Raw genomic sequence first — 15,818 nt, forward strand, 5'->3', positions numbered from 1 at the left:
TGAATAAAACATTAAAACCGTTTTATCCTATGCATTAAATGGGGGTGAGTCCTTAGTCCCAAGCCTTTAATGGACTCAACCAGCATTATTAGTTGGATCTAAACCCGCTCAATGTTGGATCTAATTAAGTTTGATTTTGTTGAAACTGAATTTAAAAAAGATAAAAATTACACAAAAAATTAAAAAAATCTTAAAAATTATTCTTCAAAGACTTCATAGGATACTCGTTACATCAGCTGGGCCAGGTGCTGACACATGTAAAAGCTGGTTAGGCTGCTCTGGCCCAGCCCATGTGCAGCCCACAATTTTGTAGCAAAATAGAATGAACTAGGGTTTTTGCTCTTTTGTAGCAAAATAGCAAAAATACAATGAACTGTCCTGAACTAAACCTAAACCGGTGGTCTAATCACTCCCTTCGCTTGCAGTGATGCCATTCTCTTCCACAGTGGTCTCTTGAGGATCCCCATCCTTCTCCTTCAACTTGTCCTCCTTTGCCTTCTTCATGAACTCTATCACCTTCCTGAGACAAGGAGTCTTGCTTGATTTCTCCTGCGTGGTCCTGGGCATCAGCCTCTCTGCAACATCAGCAGGTGTCACCTCCACCCCATCAACCTCAAAGAGCTCCCTAACTTCTTTAAAGAGATCATGTGAATCCAAGTCCAGGAAATTCTTGGCAAGAACAGTGAACCCTTCAAAGGTGCAGTAAGACATCTCTATGTGCTTGTCCATCCTGCCTGTCCTGATCAAGGCAGGGTCCAACTTCTCTATGTGGTTGGTAGTGAAGATTATCAGCCTCTCCTCACCGCATGAAGACCACAACCCATCAATGAAGTTCAGCAGCCCCGACAGTGTCACATTGCTGTCTTCCTTCTCCCGGAAACCCATTCCCGGAATGTTTCCCTTTTCGCCGTCCGCCTCCTCGTCGCCCGCCTTCTTCTTCTTCTTCCGGTCAGCCGTAAGATCCAAAGAGCAATCTATATCTTCGAGCACGATGATCGACTTACTGCTTGTTTCGATCAAGAGCTTCCTCAAGTTAGTGTTGCTCTTGACGGCCGTTAGCTCGAGGTCGTAGACATCATAGTCCATATAGTTAGCTATGGCTGCAATCAGGGTAGACTTACCGGTTCCGGGGGGACCATATAGCAAGTAACCACGTTTCCATGGTTTCCCGATCTTGGCGTAGTAATCCTTGCTGTTCCTGAAGAATTCGAGATCTTCTTTGATCTCGGCTTTCTTGTTGTGGTCCATCGCTAGCGTATCGAATGAGGCAGGGTGATTAAAGATAACAGGACTCCATCCACGCTTCTTGGAGCTGAATGAATGATCATTACTTGGTGTGTTGGTGAAGAGCTTCCTCCGCCGGTTCTTCACATCGATGGCTTTAGCCTCATCGAAGACGTGCTTGATGTAGGAGTTTATGATCAGTTCCCTGTGACGCTTGTTGTAGGTGAGCACATAATACCTGCATAATTATCAGAGTAAGAAGTGTTTAAGGAATGCTTCAATTTATGAATCTGGAAGCATTTAGGAAGCCAAAGGGAAGCGAGTAAAAAACAACAGAAGAAAAGTGACAAAAGATATAATTTTTTAATGACAACATAATTAAGGCTATGTTTAGGAGCTGGTGAAAGGAGGGATTTGAGCACAGAAAAAAATGGGTGATGAGACTGAGTTCTCAACTACATTCTTCTTAGGGATTGCAGTGGACCGGAGGGCAGGGGACAAGGTCTCCACCCCCTCCCCCTTTTTCAAAATCTGAACCTTCAACTCCGCCTCCATCCCTGCATGGCGATGGATTTTAACCTCCACCCATGTCTCCAATATTCCCGTTTCATGTCCTTCATCCCAGGTCCAAACGGGGGTGAGACAGGGCGATGCCCGTTTTTCCTAGGTCTATAGTCATCTCTTAAAGGATTGGGAAAGGGGCGGGGTGGAGAAAAGTGGGGGATTGAGACGGGGCGGGGGAAAGCGTAAGTCCAACCTCGCACGGGAATAGATTTTAACATTCATCCCCGCCTCCATCCCCGTTTCATGCCCTTCATCCCCTGACCAAAGAAGGCGAGGAGGGGTGGGGCAGTCATCCCCCGGTCCACTGCCATCCCTAATTCTTGTGAAGATATAGTTAAAAATGGCCAATCTCCACTCTCAAATCAAAGTTCTCAAACCACAGTGGAGTAGGTGGCATTAATTAAACCCTCGTTAACTTATCTTCCCTCCCATAATAATTGGGCTCCCACACAGAACCTACGAATCATGCCTTCCTTTAAAAAAAATTTTTTTTACTAAGCATATAGCTTCGTCCTTCTAAAAGTTTTAAGAAGTTTCCTGTAACTACGGTACCTGCGTTCCTCAGACTGGCCGTAAGAGAAAGAGAAGGGAGAGGGACGAGGAGAAGTTTTGTGGGATGACCACCAGACAGTGATGCCTTGGAACTCATCTGTGATCTCTTGGTGCTCATCCATGCTCAAGTTGAGGTTCTCAGTGTCTTTGTCCAAGTTGGCTCTTAGTTTCCTGGCCGACTTGGAGGAGTTTGCTGCAAGGTAGGTGGAGACAAGGTTGAAGACCTTGCTGTTCCTTGTGAACCAGTCAGCGACCAGATCGTCGATACTGATCTCCACGTATGGATAGAGGAAACCAAAGAGCCTCTGAGACACCTTCATCAAGAGTTTGCCAGGGGAGAAAGGAAGGTAGTCTTTGGCAAAGGCAGCTATGAACATGAAGGAGGCTAGGACAGAACCCCAGTTGGTCCATGTCTGAGCAAGCTCCATTGTGTTGCTTCAATCCTGGAAATTAAAGATCTCCTTCTTTCCTCTACTTTCTGATTTGTTATTTGTTATGTTTATACACCAACCCTTCTATGAGTAGCTATCTATCCTCATGTGTGTCGGCATCACTTAGGGTCGGCGCATCACGTGTAAACTTATGACGTCACCAATAATGTTGTGATCATGTGTAAGCTTATGACGTCAGCAATGACGTTGTCAATCTTTCGGTTGCTCCCTGCAAGTTTGTGGCCGTGAACCAATTACATGGTTTGTAAAATTGTATACCAGACTCAGGCTTGACCCGAGTTTCGATTAAGACCCATAATTTTTAATGTAAAAATTATAAAAAAATATTATTTTATCAAGTATGATCTGGATCTTAGTTTTTATTGGGTCTGAGTATGGGTTTTCTTATACAGACCAAATATCATACCAAAAAATCAGGTTTTAGCTCAGATTCTACTTGAGTTTGAACCAAACCCGACCCTTTGACACCTTAAATGGGAGGGTTTCTTCAGCCATAGGAAATGACCAAAGCACAGCACCGCGCATGGTGGTAGTGACTAGTGAGTGTATCGGTAGCTTTAAAGGTGGGTCACGTAAGCATGGTAGTGGTGGGGCCCCATCGGGAGTTTTTTTCACTTCATCATATATATATATATATATATATATATATATATATATATATATATATATATATATATATATATATATATATATATGAAAAAAAAGATAGGTGTCTGACTCTTTTTTGTGTTTACCGTGTGCCTGCTACTTAGGTTGGAAAGGGGTTTTCAAGTTGTTTTTAAAAATCTGATCATACAGATGTGTTCATCGTGATCGATTTATTAAAAAATTGGATAATGTATTTTTGAGAAAAAAAATAAATTTTTAAGCAGTAATTGTGTTTTAAAATTTGAAGACCTTTGACGTTTTAATCTTATTAAAACTTAACTTGGCATTGGAATCGGACAATTCAAAAGTTATTCCCACAAAATAAAGTATATATATCACATCTATATGGTCAGAATTGAAAAAAAAATTAGCAACCAAACTTTTCAAAGCTCGATAGGCACACGTCAGCACCTACCCTTATATATATATATATATATATATATATATATATCAAAACTTTTATAATTCTGACTCGTAGCAAAAAGATTTGGTAATTCAAATACATACATCATTCCTTTTATGATTAACTAAAAGCAGATATACTTGTGGTTAGTTCGCAAGGTCTTTTCTAGTTTTAATTTGCTCAATTCATGATTATAACCTTAAGAAAAAAGTCTATTTTGCCACACACATATATTTATATAAAGAGTATTAATGAGGGTAAAAAAGAAAAAGAGAAGCATACAGTCAGTTTAATGAGGATTTACCCTGATATAGCTTTTAATTCATTAATTATTTACCATAGTTTTTTTGTTTTAACTCTCAAGAAATCTTGACTGAGCCCACGGCCACTCTATCTTACGTGGCCCACCTCTGAAAGCTACAAACACACATTTTACTCTTAATTTTAAAAAATGAGCTTCATTTTTTCTTAAATTCCCTGAAAACTGTCAAATATGGACTCTGATTAACATCCATAATATTTTTGGGTTTCCCATATTATCTTTTGGAATTGAAAAATATTCATATATTCATCATCATAACCAAGAAGAAGGGTAAATAAGTTGAACATTTGATTATAAAGGTTATTATTGTAATCAGACTTATAATTTTGCCTGAACTTGTAGATAATAATAATAAAAGTACACCTTTGTTTTATCAATTTTAAAGAAAACATCCTATATTAGGAATTTCAAAAACCTGAGGCCCATTTTGAAATTACAGGCAAAAAATTGAGGTCGGCCGTTGCGCTTAATTTTCTATGCACGAAGCAAAAAACAAGAGAGATGTAACTGGTGATATTCCCCATTGCTCCCTGGAAGTAGGGATGGCAGTGGGGCGGGGCGGGGCAGGGGACAAGGTCTCCACCCCCGCCCCGCCTCAAGATTTTATCCTCCACCCCCGCCTCCATCCCCGGCCGGGAATGGATTTTATCCTCCATCCCCGTTTCATGTCCTCCATCCCCGGTTCAAACGGGGTGAGGCAGGGCGGGGCGGGGATATTGCGGGGAAAAGTGGTCGGGGCGGGGATGAGGCGGGGAAAAGTGCACGTCCATCCCCGCCTCCACCCCCGGACGGGGATGAATTTTAACCTTCGTCCCTGCCTCCATCCCCGTTTCATACCCTTCATCCCCGGTCCAAACGGGGCGAGGCGGGGCAGGGCCCCGCTTTCCCACAGTCCACTGACATCCCTACTTGGAAGTCTCCTACGGAGGAAAAGGAAGCTTCCTTTTGCACGCTTGGACTGCCCACACAAGAGGACAACCAATGCATTGGATGGGAGTAGGGTGTCAACGGTACCGGGCCCGATCACGACCAAACCTATAGGATCCAGGTATGGTGCTAAATAAGAAAACCCGATTAAGACTCGGGTTCTGAAGATCCGATTAATACATGGATCTAGATAGAGTTTGTAAAATTTTATACCAGACTCTAGCCCGACCTGAGTTCCCATTAAGACCCACAAATTTTCAATGTAAAAATGATAAAAAATATTATTTTATCGGGTATGGTCTGGATCTGGTTTATGTAATTCTTATTGAGTCCGAGTATGGTTTCTCTTATAATGGATCTGATTAGACCTGAGTCCAGACCCAATATGATACCGAAAAATCAGGTCCAAGTCTGGTTCTACTTCAGTTCTAACCAAACTCGACCGGTTGACACCCCTGGATGGGAGGGTTTCTTCAGCCAGAGGAAATGACCAAAAGCACCACCGCACAGGTTTTAATATGTATATATAAACATATTCCAAAAAAAAATAAGGCATGGTGGTAGTGGGTGTATCCGTAGCTTTAGAGGTGGATCACGTAAGCACGGTAGTAGTGGGGCTCCACCGGAAGTTTAAGGGTGTTCAAGTTGTTTTTAAAAATCTGACCATACAAATGTGTTCTTCGTGATATCGATTTACTAGAAAATCACACTTGGATTTTGTTTTTTGAGAAAAAATAAATTTTTAAGCATTAATTATATTTTAGAATTGTAGACAGTTGATTTTTTAATCTTATAAAAACCTAACTAAAGGTTGGAAACGAAAAATCCAAAAGTTGATTCCTACAAAATGATGCATGTAAATCACATTTATATTGTCAGATTTTAGAAAAAATAAAAACAATCTCACGGCACAAAAAAAACATCAGTCACCTACCCTTATATATATATATATATCCCAAAACTTTTAGAATTCTGATTCATAGCAAAAAGATTTGGTAATTCAAATGCATAGATCATTCCTTTTATGATTAAGTAAAAGCAGATATACCTGTGGTTAATTCGCAAGGTCTTTTCTATTTTTAATTTGCCCAATTCAAGATTATACCCTTAAGAAAAGGTCTATTTTGACATATATATATATATATATATATATATAGAGAGAGAGAGAGAGAGAGAGTATTAATGAGGTTAAAAAAACAAAGAGAAGCATACAAGTTAATGAGGATTGACCCTGATATAGCTTTTAATTCATTAATTATTGACCATAGTTTTTTATTTATAACTCTCTAGAAATCTTGGGTGAGCCTCACGACCACTCTACCTTACGTGGCCTACCTTTGAAAGCTTCGAACACACTTTTTACTCTTAATTTTAAAAATAAGCTTCATTTTTTCTTAAATTTCTTAAAAACTTTCAAACATGGACTCAGATTAACATCCATCTACGAGAAACAAGTATCTTTTTGGGTTTCCCATATTATCTTTTGGAATTGAAAAATATTCATATATTCATCATCATAACCAAGAAAGGGTAAATAAGTTGAACATTTGATTGTAAAGGTTATTATTGTAATCAGACTTATAATTTTGCCTGAACTTGTAGATAATAACAATAAAAGTGCACCTTTATTTATCAATTTTCAAGAAAAAATCCTATATGAGGAATTTCGGAAACCTGAGGCCCATTTTGAAATTATAGGCAAAAAGTTGAGTCCTTTTTCCAAAATATAAATTAGATTGAAACCTCTCTCTCTCTCTCTGCATATATAAGAAGGGAGAGGGTGGTGTATGTTCTCCCCCGATGATGCACTGAATCCCACATCTCGTGTTTGGGGGTTCGAATGAGCACCACGTATGTAAGCACATGGTGCTCGTAATCCCGTGTAAGTCGGCATCACTTAGCACCAGAGTCCGGTTTGGTTGCAAAGACTTAAGTACCCTTTCTTGCTATTCTTGCCATGAAACGATGATTCTAGAAAATGACAAAAATATCATTCATTCAAAAGTTGAGAAACGACGGTTCGAGAAAAGGACCAAAAAGTCCTCCATCTAGAAAGTTTGATGCTAACTATTGAAAGTCGAGACGTTTCATTTTCAGCCTATTCAGTAAAGTCTTGCGCCATCTGTTGTAACATGAGCTCCTATTGACAACGCAAACTTTGCCATCGTCTCCAACACATTGTCGTCTTCTCGTTACTGCCTTGTGTTACAAAACATTCTTGTGTCTTCTCTTCTTTTTCGTTGTCGTTAGGCATTATGGAAGAAAGCAATGGCGCACAAACATTCCAACCAGTGCCATTAAGGCATCATGAGTAGCTTTCCATCTCATCATGCTATCGATGAAGAACATATGTCGTCTTGTGTGCCATTAAGGCATTGTTTTGTTATTGAAGATAGACCTTGTCCTTACGATGGTTGAAAACTTATCGATATCTGTAAGACGTTGGGAACTGTTGACAAGAATGCTTGTTTACAAATGCAAGGAAGGGCCTCTACCCCATTAGGTGTCCTCCATTCACTCAGTATATGCATTGAATCTCAAACCGCGGTATTAGTAACATACTACCGATTTGTGAGGTATTATTTTGTTATTTAATATCGATTTGTTTGCTATTATGCTCAATTTTCGTATCAAATTATAATATATTTATCGATTTTTAAGATATTATGGTTTTATATTGTCAATTTGTAAGTTATTATGCTAAATTGTCGTATCGATTTGCTATATATTATTCGATATGTATATCGATTTGTAAGATATTATATGTTTTGTAGTATGTATTTGTAAGATATTTGTCGACAGACTTTGAAAATGTGTGCGTGCAGAAATACATTTTTACATGCTTGAGGTGGCAATTTTCGTATTCAAATCGCTGCTCAGTTAGCGATTTCTATTGAACTCGCTTCACAACCTCGTGGATATAATGAAAGCGTTATCGTCAACACACATGTACGACACGTCGTTTCTTTTATTGGCATGATAAGTAACAACTGAATGCTTAGTATAAGCAAATAACAAACCGCAATTGCTTTTATACTGTGATTCATTAAATCGTTTCTTTGACTTGCTTAACCTTATCGATATCCGTTGTTATATGCATCCTGATTAAATCGTAGTAAACGTATGTGCTTGCTAATGCAAATTGATATATTGCTTATAACAGTGGTGAGCTTATCATCTAGTTGTAAAGAAGACGATCTATCTCAATCATTTAAAAGATATGAAAAATTGAACATCTATAATAATGACGCACCTTAAGAAGTGAACATGTGCACTAATGATGCACATGATAAGGAGGGTGCAAACATTAGATTCACTATTGACTTGAATGTCTCAGTTAAAGAAATGTAATTTGATAATGAGGTAGACGATCATGATAGTACACTTAATAAAAATGCAGGCACTGATAATGTACATGATAGTACACTTGACTATGTTTCCGTATAAGGAATGTAGTTTAATAATGAGGAAGCTGCATATAAATTTTACAATGATTATGCCTTAAAAGTTGACTTCAGTGTTAGAAGGTTTTCTTGGTCAAAAAATGCACAAAGTGTCGTGGTGAAAAAGACATATGTTTGTTCAAAGCAAGGTTGGAAGAAATCAATTGGAAATCCAACAAGGAGCATGCCAGAATCAAGATATGGATGTCCAACGAGAATGGTGTTAAAAAAACTTTCGAATGAGAAATATGTAGTTTATACTTTAATCAGTGATTATAATCATTATTTATCTGCATCATTTATGACTTCTATGTTAAGGTCACATTGTAAAGTAACTGTAGCGCATGCTGTAATGACTGAAATAGCTAATATCGTCGACATTGCACCAAGGAAGACATACAATTTGTTTTCCCACATAGATGGTGGTCACGATAATGTGCCATTCACACCTATGGATCTAAGAAACTACTTGAGAATGAATATGACAGATAACATGAAGAATGGAGAAATATGTTGTTTGGTTGATTACTTACAAAAGAAATCAAGCATTGACCCTGGTTTCTTTAGTGCAATGCAACTGGATAAAGATGGATATGATGTGAATATGTTTTGGGCAGATTCAAAGTCAATAGTAGATTATGAATGCTTTAATGATGTGCTTGTATTTGATATGACAGTGATGATTAATACTGAACAATGGCCATTTGCGCAATTTGTGGGAGTGAATCATTACGCACAGAGTTGTATATTAGGCGGCACTTTTTTATATGACCAGACCAAAAAAAGCTTTGAATGGTTGTTCAGAGTATTTACATAGGCAATGAATGAGAAGCAACCTAAAGCTGTACTTACAGATGGTGATCAGGCAATTGCGGCCGCAGTGTTTCATGTGTGGCCAAATGTACATCACCGCTTATGTTTGTGGCATATCTTTCAAAATGCAGCAAAGAACATAGGATACATATTTAATCAGAAGACATGGTTTGACAAAGACTTTACAAGGTGTGTAGTTGAGAGCGTAGACGAGGTCGACTTTATGTCAGATTGAGAGGAAATGATTAATATATACGACCTTAAAGACTGCCTTTGGTTATAAAATTTATATGCAGAAAAAGAGAAGTGGGCATTGGCATATGGAAGACAATACTTTTGTGCATGTATGATAAGCACACAAAGAGCTGAATCTATGCATGCTACGCTGAAGAAAATCCTGTATTCATGTTTAACAATGTTTCACTTCATGAAACAATATAAATTATTTATAAACGATATAAGACAAAATGAGCTTGAACAAGGCGTGAAATGCTTCAATACACGACCTGTAACTTTGGGCATGAAAATATTGATGCGACCTGCAGATCTGTATACACTAGTTGTATTTGAATGGATTAAGAAAGAGGTTAAACATGTCATGAATTACAACATAGAAAGACTTGTGTAAACCGAGAATATAGACAAATACCATATTTTATGGGATGACGAAGAGCATCAGAAAAGGCAAGAAGCACATGTCACGTATAATGTTGACAACAAAAAAGTTGAATATACGTACAAAATGTATGAATTCAAAGGTATTTTATACCGTCATGCATTAAAGGCACTTATTCAAGAGAAGATACTAGAAATACCTGAGTCATATGTAAGGCAGAGATGGAGGAGACAAGCAAAGATTGAACTCTTGGATATGGATCTTGTCAGTCAATCTGATGTTGACGAGAAGTGTCACATAGCTTCCCGTTACCAACAACTGTGTAGGTCATTTATGCATGTTGCTGATTTGGCATCGAGAAGTGAAAAAAGCTATGTATGCATGAGAAAAGCGTCAAGGGAGTTACTTGAAAATGTGCAGTTAATTCACCTTCAGTCCGTTGCAGCTCATGGATACCAGTCCAAGTTAATGGGATCAAACAACTTAGATGAAAATCATGCTTCCCTTGACACTCCCGAGAAGTTGCGCCAAAATGTAAACATCATCTTCAATAAGTCAGTAGTAAACATTATTGATTATGATGAAAATATTCACCAAGCAAAGGGTATCAAAAGAAAACCTGCCTCTGATCGCAGTCGTCGGAGGGCAAAGGGTGCACTAGAATTGGTTGGCAAGAAAGGTCTAAGAAACAACCTAATTGTAATCAAAAGCAACAAAGGCCTTCACTTTAACAGGTATTTAAGACATTATATTGCTTTTTATGTAAATTGCATTATGTAAAACTTATCAATATCTAACTCATGTAATTTCCAACATGCAACAATACCCTACAAACGTAATTTCCAATGTTGTCACCTTCATTCCTCCTGACTAGATTTCCGGGAATGATAGCTTCAGTTTTACAAGTCTTTTGGTATGTAATCAATGTTAGGAGGAGGTTTGCATTTCTTGTGAAACTTAATGTAGTGTCTTATATTTTCTATTTCATGACAAACTCAGATGAATGCCAAATTGAGCTATGGGACACAGGAATCGTGTGTGACTATTAAGTTAGTTGTCATGCCTCTTTTCATGACCCAATTTTCATATTGTCTGATTTCTTAAGAGTTTAACAAAACAACAGAGCTCGTTTACTGAGAAATATGGTATAGTGGGATGCCATTACTACTGAGCCCCTTTACATTGAAGAGGATGTTTCCTCAGCTGTTCATAAACATTGTAACCAACTATTAATATTTTTTATATACGAAAGTGGTTGTAATTCATGTAAATCATGTGAATTTATAGTTACGAAGTTACAACGACAAAGATATGTGTTTGTTTTTATTTTCAAACGAAATCATTTCTATTCGAGAATCTAAATCATTTTTTATCGTTGAAGCAACAAATCAAAATCCTTAAACCATCTTTCTCAATCGCCCGTAAAAGTGAATAGGAGAAATCGTTGACATAGACATTGGCCATACTAGCAAATCGCTACACCAGACATTGTACAACAATTTTATTAGAAATCGTTAACTGATCAACGATTTGAATACACAAATCGATGCAAATATCACATAATATACTACAAATCGATACGATAATTCAGCATAATCGCTTATTCATATTACAAATCGATACGATCAACGTAAGTACTGTTATGCCTCACAAACCCTAGACAACAACAATCGTGGTAACTTCATATATCATAAATACTAATCGCGGAGCCTGATCCATCAAATATTTAGGATATTACTGAACCCTGAACATTAAACCCTAAACCCTAAACCCCAGACCTTAAATTGATAAACCCTAAACCTCAATTCCTAAACCTTAAACCCCAAACCTTAAATCATAAACCCTAAACCCCAATCCCTACAATATAAACCCTAAACCCTTAATATATTACTAAACCCTAAACCCTAAATCATAAACCCCAAACCTTAAATCATAAACCCTAAACCCAAACCCTAAATGCTAAACCCTAAACCCTTAATATATTACTAAACCCTAAATATATTACTAAACCCTAAACCTTAATATAGATATATATATAAAACCCTACCCGACCTTACCCTTCAAGCTAAAACCCTAATCTCTTTCTTTTCTACGGCAGCGCAACTTCTTCTTCTTCTTCTTCTTTTTTCTACTCTGCCTTCTACTTCTTCTTGTTCTTATTTTTCTTCTTGTTCTTCTTCTCTTTCTTCTTCTTCCTTGCATTTTTCTTTCTTCTTGTTTCTTTTGTGTTCCTTCTACCTATGCTTGATAGATGGGTTTTGAGGCCGATAACGTAGTTGTTTCACGCCATGAGAAAAGATTTGTATGATCTTCGATGATGATTATAGTGGCTATCTGTATGATAGACAGGGCATGTGATGCAGATGTCCATCTATTTGATCTATTCCTATTGTTTAATCCTACATTGTTCAGAAACCATACTTCACAATTAGAAAAATACCTGCCTAATCTTCGATATACTTCATGACAAATACTTTAAGGCGATTTATCATGTAGACCCTCGCCTCCTTCAAGGGGACAGTGCCAGAACTGAAGATGATCAAGCATATTGTGAAGAGCACACCAATGTCGGAGTCTCTGAAAATCGGCCTTGGCCTGAGAAAGACGGTACAATGGGAGCACCCTATGCCATCGTCTGTGGCCGAACCACTAGTGAGGAACAATTTTTGCAATTCGGTCTATTCACCGCATACATCGTAGATCTATTTTTGCGATTTTCAATCACAGAGGTTGAATAATACAATGATTTCTGAACAACAAATATCTTTTATCGCTTATTATATTTTCATTTACGAAGGGCGCACATTACAAGCATTTGTTCATCGCACACATCGCTAATCTAGACTACGATTTTAATTTACGTAGATGAAGCATTACAACAATTTATAAGCGTGTTTAGTAAAATTCAAATTTTATTTCAACCGAGAGAGATTTACATAATTTCTATACAGTCTTACAAAATTTGCATACACAGATTGGTGTACACAGTCTATAAAATCTCTTAGAAATCTATTTACATCATATTAATCCTGGCTGGATCGTGCCGTTTGTTTCCCTGTAAGTAGTCCAGTTGGCAAAATATTTTTGTCTTCCACATTTTTAAACTCAGTCAAATTTCGACATAGTTATACAAAAGTTGTTGGTATTGTCTATAAAATCTTCTTGAAGTTGATGAACATCAAATTACTCTTGCGTGGAGGGTCCCGTCGTTCGTTGCCTTTTAGGTCCTTTTGCCAGCTGAGTTATTTCTTCTTTCGCAATTAGAAACGCCATCAATTTTTTGCATAGTTCTTTGCGGAATCCAGGCATATCAACCTGCAAAAAAATGTAATGTGGCCCCAATATATATACATTGAATCCCCAATAATAGAGGGCAATAAATAACATACAATGTCGAAATAAGGTTCTCCACCATTATATATCGCTTCAATACACTTCACTATAAATACACCATAATCAACGATATTGTTTTGTAAAGGAGCATGGTCTGCCATGCGATAGATCCACTCGCTAATGTCAACTCCCAAAATGTCTTTGACGAAACCGATATGTGATTGATGCAAACAAAAGTTAATTCATGACCCCCGTACATGATACGATACCCTAATAGATGAAATCTTATGAAATGCGAAATGTCAAGCCATAACCACTGTCTAAGTCCAACGAATTGTAACACCATAGTTGTTTTTCATGTAAATCCATCACGTATAAGACTCAATGCTTTTCAGATTGCCAGAGTGTAGGAATCAATATCTGCAACTCGATCGTACAAATGGTGTTAGGACTGTTATGTCGTAACCTTGCACAAGAGGTTTGTTTACATACTTTTTCACTAGACAAAAGGTCTCCACAATGATTATCGTTAACCTAGTATGGTAGGCCGTCTTGAAATCCAGTGGAGTATGGCAATCGACGTACGATAGTCTGTTGACCAAAACATTGTTAATAGCAATGTTAAAACACAAATCAACTTGAGGAAATCATTAACCAAAATAAACATAAAATAGAACCGATATACCATGAAATAAGGGTTGACGATGCTTATAGTTTTGCTTGTTGCATTCCTTTTAATATACCTGGCGAAATTGGATACAGTCTGTTTGCAGCAAATATGAACTTGTTAACGTATATACACATGGCTTACGTAAATAGATAACTGCTACTGGTTTCATACGAACAAAATTACTGATCATGTTGCCTTGTGCGAATTCATCGTGCATCCGTTTAATGTTGTCCCAGAGTGATTGGCTGAGTTTTTGCCCAACTTCTTTGGTGGATGTTCCACTGACCAAAGAACCTGGCCAACCATTGTTGACTGCGTACATCGCAAATCTATTTTGCATTTTTCATTCACGGAGGTTGAAAAGTAAAGCGATTTAGGAACATCAATTTTTTCTTATCGATGATGTCATTTTCGAAGGTTTAATATTACAAGCCGTTGTTGGCCGCGAACCTATTAGGCGATTTAAATTTACAGACAATCATTAACAACGATTTCTAAGCAGCAAACTTTTCTTATCGCTATTGACTTTTATCATTTAAGATGGGCGAACATTACCATGCTTTGTTGACAACATATATCGCAAATCTATTTTGCGATTTTCTTTCAAGGAGGGAGAAAAATACAGTGATTGCTGAACATCAATCATTTCTTATCGATGATGATCGTTATCATTTCGATTTGCATTTACGGTAGATCAGCAAAGGAGCGATTTCTGAGCAGCAAACAAGCCATTGTTGACCTTTGTAAATCGCATATGTGTTTTGCGATTTTCATTCAATGACGACGAGGACTATTGTGATTTCTGAGTAGCAAACATTTCTTATCGCTGTTGACTTTTATCATTTAAGACGGGCGAACTTTACCATGCTTTGTTGACCGCATACATCGCAAATCTATTTTGCGATTTTCTTTCAAGGAGGGAGAGAAATACAACGATTGCTCAACGTCAATCATTTCTTATCGATGCTGACCATTATCATTTTCGAACGTCATTTACAGGCCTTTGTTGATCGCATAAATCGCATATGCATTTTGCGATTTTCATTCAATGACGATGAGTTATATTGCGATTTTTGAACAACAAACATTCCTTTTCGTTGTTTACTATTATCATTTAAGACGGGCGAACTTGTTCGGCCGTTGTTGACCGCATACATCAAAAATCTCATGTACGATTTTCATTCAACGACGACGAGTAATATTGTGATTTCTGAACAACAAACGTTCCTTATCGCTGTTGACTTTTATCATTTAAGAGGGGCGAACGAGTTCAACCATTGTTGAAAAAATACATCGCATTCACGGAGATTGAGCCATAATAGCCATTTTTGGCCGCATGAATCACATATGAGTTCTGCAATTTGTATTCATTGACGACGAGGAAAATTGCAATTTCTAAACAACGAATGTTCTATATCGTACATTTAAGGGCGAACTTGGACAACCATTGTTGACCGCATACATCGCAAATCTATTTTGCGATTTTCATTTATTGAAGGAGAGGAATTCAACGTTTGCTGAACATCGAACATTTCTTATCGATGTTGACTTTCATCATTTCTGAATGTCGATTATATGCTTTTGTTGACCGCATACATCGCAGATGAGTTTTGCGATTTGCAATGAACATCGACGAGGAAAGTGCCGATTGATGAACCACTACCCTGGTTTCTTTATCGCTGTTGACTATTATTGTTTAACACTGACGAACTTGGCCAGCCATTGTTGTCTGCGTACATCGCAAATCTATCTTGCGTTTTTCATTCGTGGAGGTTGAGAAGTAAGGCGATTTAGGAACATCAAATTTTTCTTATAGATGATGTTATTTTCGAAGGGCGAATATTACAAGTC

General features: G+C 37.7%; 1 protein-coding gene across 1 annotated transcript; it reads right to left on the reverse strand.

The window, feature by feature from the left end:
- Positions 1-340: 340 nt before the first annotated feature.
- LOC149815846 (AAA-ATPase At3g28580-like) lies at positions 341-2,783 on the reverse strand. The gene is made up of 2 exons (XM_089989334.1): positions 2,341-2,783; positions 341-1,462 (listed from the first exon to the last, which is right to left on the reverse strand). Exons 1-2 carry the CDS (start codon positions 2,766-2,768, stop codon positions 403-405), a joined length of 1,488 nt encoding a protein of 495 aa, XP_089845460.1. The 5' UTR covers positions 2,769-2,783; the 3' UTR covers positions 341-402.
- Positions 2,784-15,818: the final 13,035 nt, after the last annotated feature.

Source organism: Nuphar pumila, chromosome 15 (assembly GCF_984573655.1).
Source record: "Nuphar pumila chromosome 15, dmNupPumi1.hap1.1, whole genome shotgun sequence".
NCBI classification, from domain to species: domain Eukaryota; kingdom Viridiplantae; phylum Streptophyta; class Magnoliopsida; order Nymphaeales; family Nymphaeaceae; genus Nuphar; species Nuphar pumila.